The sequence below is a fragment of the Etheostoma spectabile genome, chromosome 22, assembly GCF_008692095.1.
Source record: "Etheostoma spectabile isolate EspeVRDwgs_2016 chromosome 22, UIUC_Espe_1.0, whole genome shotgun sequence".
Lineage (NCBI taxonomy): Eukaryota > Metazoa > Chordata > Actinopteri > Perciformes > Percidae > Etheostoma > Etheostoma spectabile.
The window spans coordinates 12,679,178-12,681,512 of NC_045754.1; the positions used below are offsets into that span (position 1 = coordinate 12,679,178).

A 2,335-nucleotide genomic window follows, 5' to 3' on the forward strand; every position below is an offset into this window, starting at 1 on the left:
TACACAATGAGAGTTTAGATAAATAATGATCAATAATGTGGATATATTGACTGAGTGGGTAAAGGCAAATAATAGAACAGCTAAAACAGTCTGGTAAGTTCAGAAAATGATATCACTTTACTGTCAAGCAGCCTTTAAAACCAGGACAAGACAACACTTATATCACATCACGATATCCAACATTTAAGACGATATCTAGCTTCACATATAAATATCAAAATAATATTGATATATTGCCCAGCCCTAGTTGAAACACTTGATGGTTTTTGTCTTTTTGTTTTTGCTCTCAGTGTTCATGTCGGTGTTGTACAATAGTTTATGTGAAATTGTCTCACTATATGTGATTAGTGCATTCTAATGGCAATGCTGGTGATTGCCAGTGGCAGAGTTTTAAATGTGTTAATAACTTGGCCAGGATATATGCAAATTTTGATGAATGCATAGGAGAAATATGTTACAACTGGGAATTAGACACCCTCAACAAAATAGATTTAAAAAAAAAAGTATCTGATGATCAACATCTGCTGTCACTGGATCACTGAGAGTTTCCTCGTGTCAGCTGATGTGGCTGTAGATCCAGGAGGTGAACTTGTTGACCCTGGTGTAGACCCCAGGCAGGTTTGGTCTGCCACAACCCGCCCCCCAGCTGACAATGCCAATCAGGAACCAGCGACCCCCGCCCGCTGCCTGACAGGACAGAGGACCCCCTGAGTCGCCCTGAGACACAAAAAGAGCAGTTGATGCAGAAAGAACACACACTCAAAAAACAACTTTGAATGCTTCACATCTGCTATCATAAATTAAATACAGATGATTATGGGTGATTCTGTCAGATGGGAGCTCACCCTGCAGGCGTCCTGCTCTCCGGAGGGGACCCCAGCACACAGCATGCGTGGGGAGACAGGTCCATAGCTCTTCTTACAGTCAGTCTGGCTCAGTAAGGACACCTGTGCTTTCTGCAGCACGGATGGCAGCACTTTGTCTGCAGGGGCAAGATTTGGACATAGATCATGCAACTGACATGTTACTGCTGTGTTTTTAGAACACTGCATGTAAACCAGCCCTGTCAGATCAACCCCCTCAGACATAAAACATTAGAGTATAAAAGTAACTGAGCTCTTTCCAATGCATTGCTCACCCTCCTCTGAGCGGTATCCCCACCCGGTGACCAAGCAGCGGTGGTTATCTGTGACAGTGTGGGAGGGGGGTGGCAGGCACACAGGCTGGACCAGCGGGCTGAGGGAGGGAGGCCAGGGCTTCTTCAGCTGCAGCAGGGCGATGTCATAGTCAAATGTGTACGTGTTATAATATTCATGCACCACAATCCGCTGGATCTCCGCCACATGTTTGGCACTGCCTTGTGTCAGCATGCCGAGGTGGGCGCTCCAGTACCGTGGGTCAGACAGCCTGGTGGAGATATATATCATGGATCACTAAAAGAGGGCATTTTGTAGAAAATACTGTGTCTAATAAAGCTTGAAAATAGATGAGTTGATGTGAACAGTAAGTGACAGTTTGTTAAAAAAAATTCATTTAAATAAAGCAATCTAGGAATGAAATAAGACACTGGTTGAAATGTTCACAACAAAGAACATAACATGTAATGGGTGTTTAATTGGGAACCATTGTGTTATCAGATCCTTCTGCACTGCTATGTGTGTGTATGTGTGTGTGTGTGTGTGTGTGTCTGTGTGTGTTTTTTTTTAACATACCTTAGCCATTACAGTGATCATATAACAATTACAGGAAGTTTGTAATTAGCGGTGAGAGTGACTGACCTTTCCTTGCTGAAGCAGTGTGCTGCTGAGATAAGCCAATTAGAAGAGAGGACAGAAGCCCCACAGTACAGGTTACCAGAGAAGTGGAGGCTGACTTGCCACGGCCACTCCCCCTCCACAGAGTTATCTCCACCCACAATACGTTCAGGTCCTGAAGATGAACCCACCTTCTTCAAGGAGGGACGACCACAGGCTGAGGAGCACACATGGTTTTATTGTTGGAGCACAGAAAGCAGAATATATGGACATGTGCAGGATATTATATATTCTCAAACTGTCGTTACAATTCAGGACACTATTGCACTAACAAAAGAGTATCCCCCAGTGAGAGAAACAAAACAATACATGTTATTACTATTATTGTGACTATGTGCAGTTTATAGCTTTAATAGGGGTTTAATGTGTGTCCCTGTATCAGTGTAAGTTTACAGTATGAGTGTGGGATTTCTATGCTGACACACTGAGTCATAACCATGACAGACAGGTCTACCGCCGCCTTATTAAAAAGTAAAGCTTTGACATGCACGCTCACACACACACACACACACACACACACA

The 2,335-nt window shown here is 43.6% G+C and overlaps 1 protein-coding gene across 1 annotated transcript in view; it reads right to left on the reverse strand.

The window, feature by feature from the left end:
* The window catches only part of LOC116672517 (uncharacterized), a 15,895-nt gene that overhangs the window by 8,940 nt on the left and 4,620 nt on the right, over positions 1–2,335 (reverse strand). Inside the window, exons 14-17 of the mRNA XM_032504397.1 lie at positions 1,779–1,971; positions 1,139–1,407; positions 846–982; positions 559–717 (exon numbers count right to left, since the gene is read on the reverse strand). Coding sequence (XP_032360288.1) covers positions 559–717; positions 846–982; positions 1,139–1,407; positions 1,779–1,971 — 758 coding nt within the window. The remainder of the gene's footprint in view (positions 1–558; positions 718–845; positions 983–1,138; positions 1,408–1,778; positions 1,972–2,335) is intronic.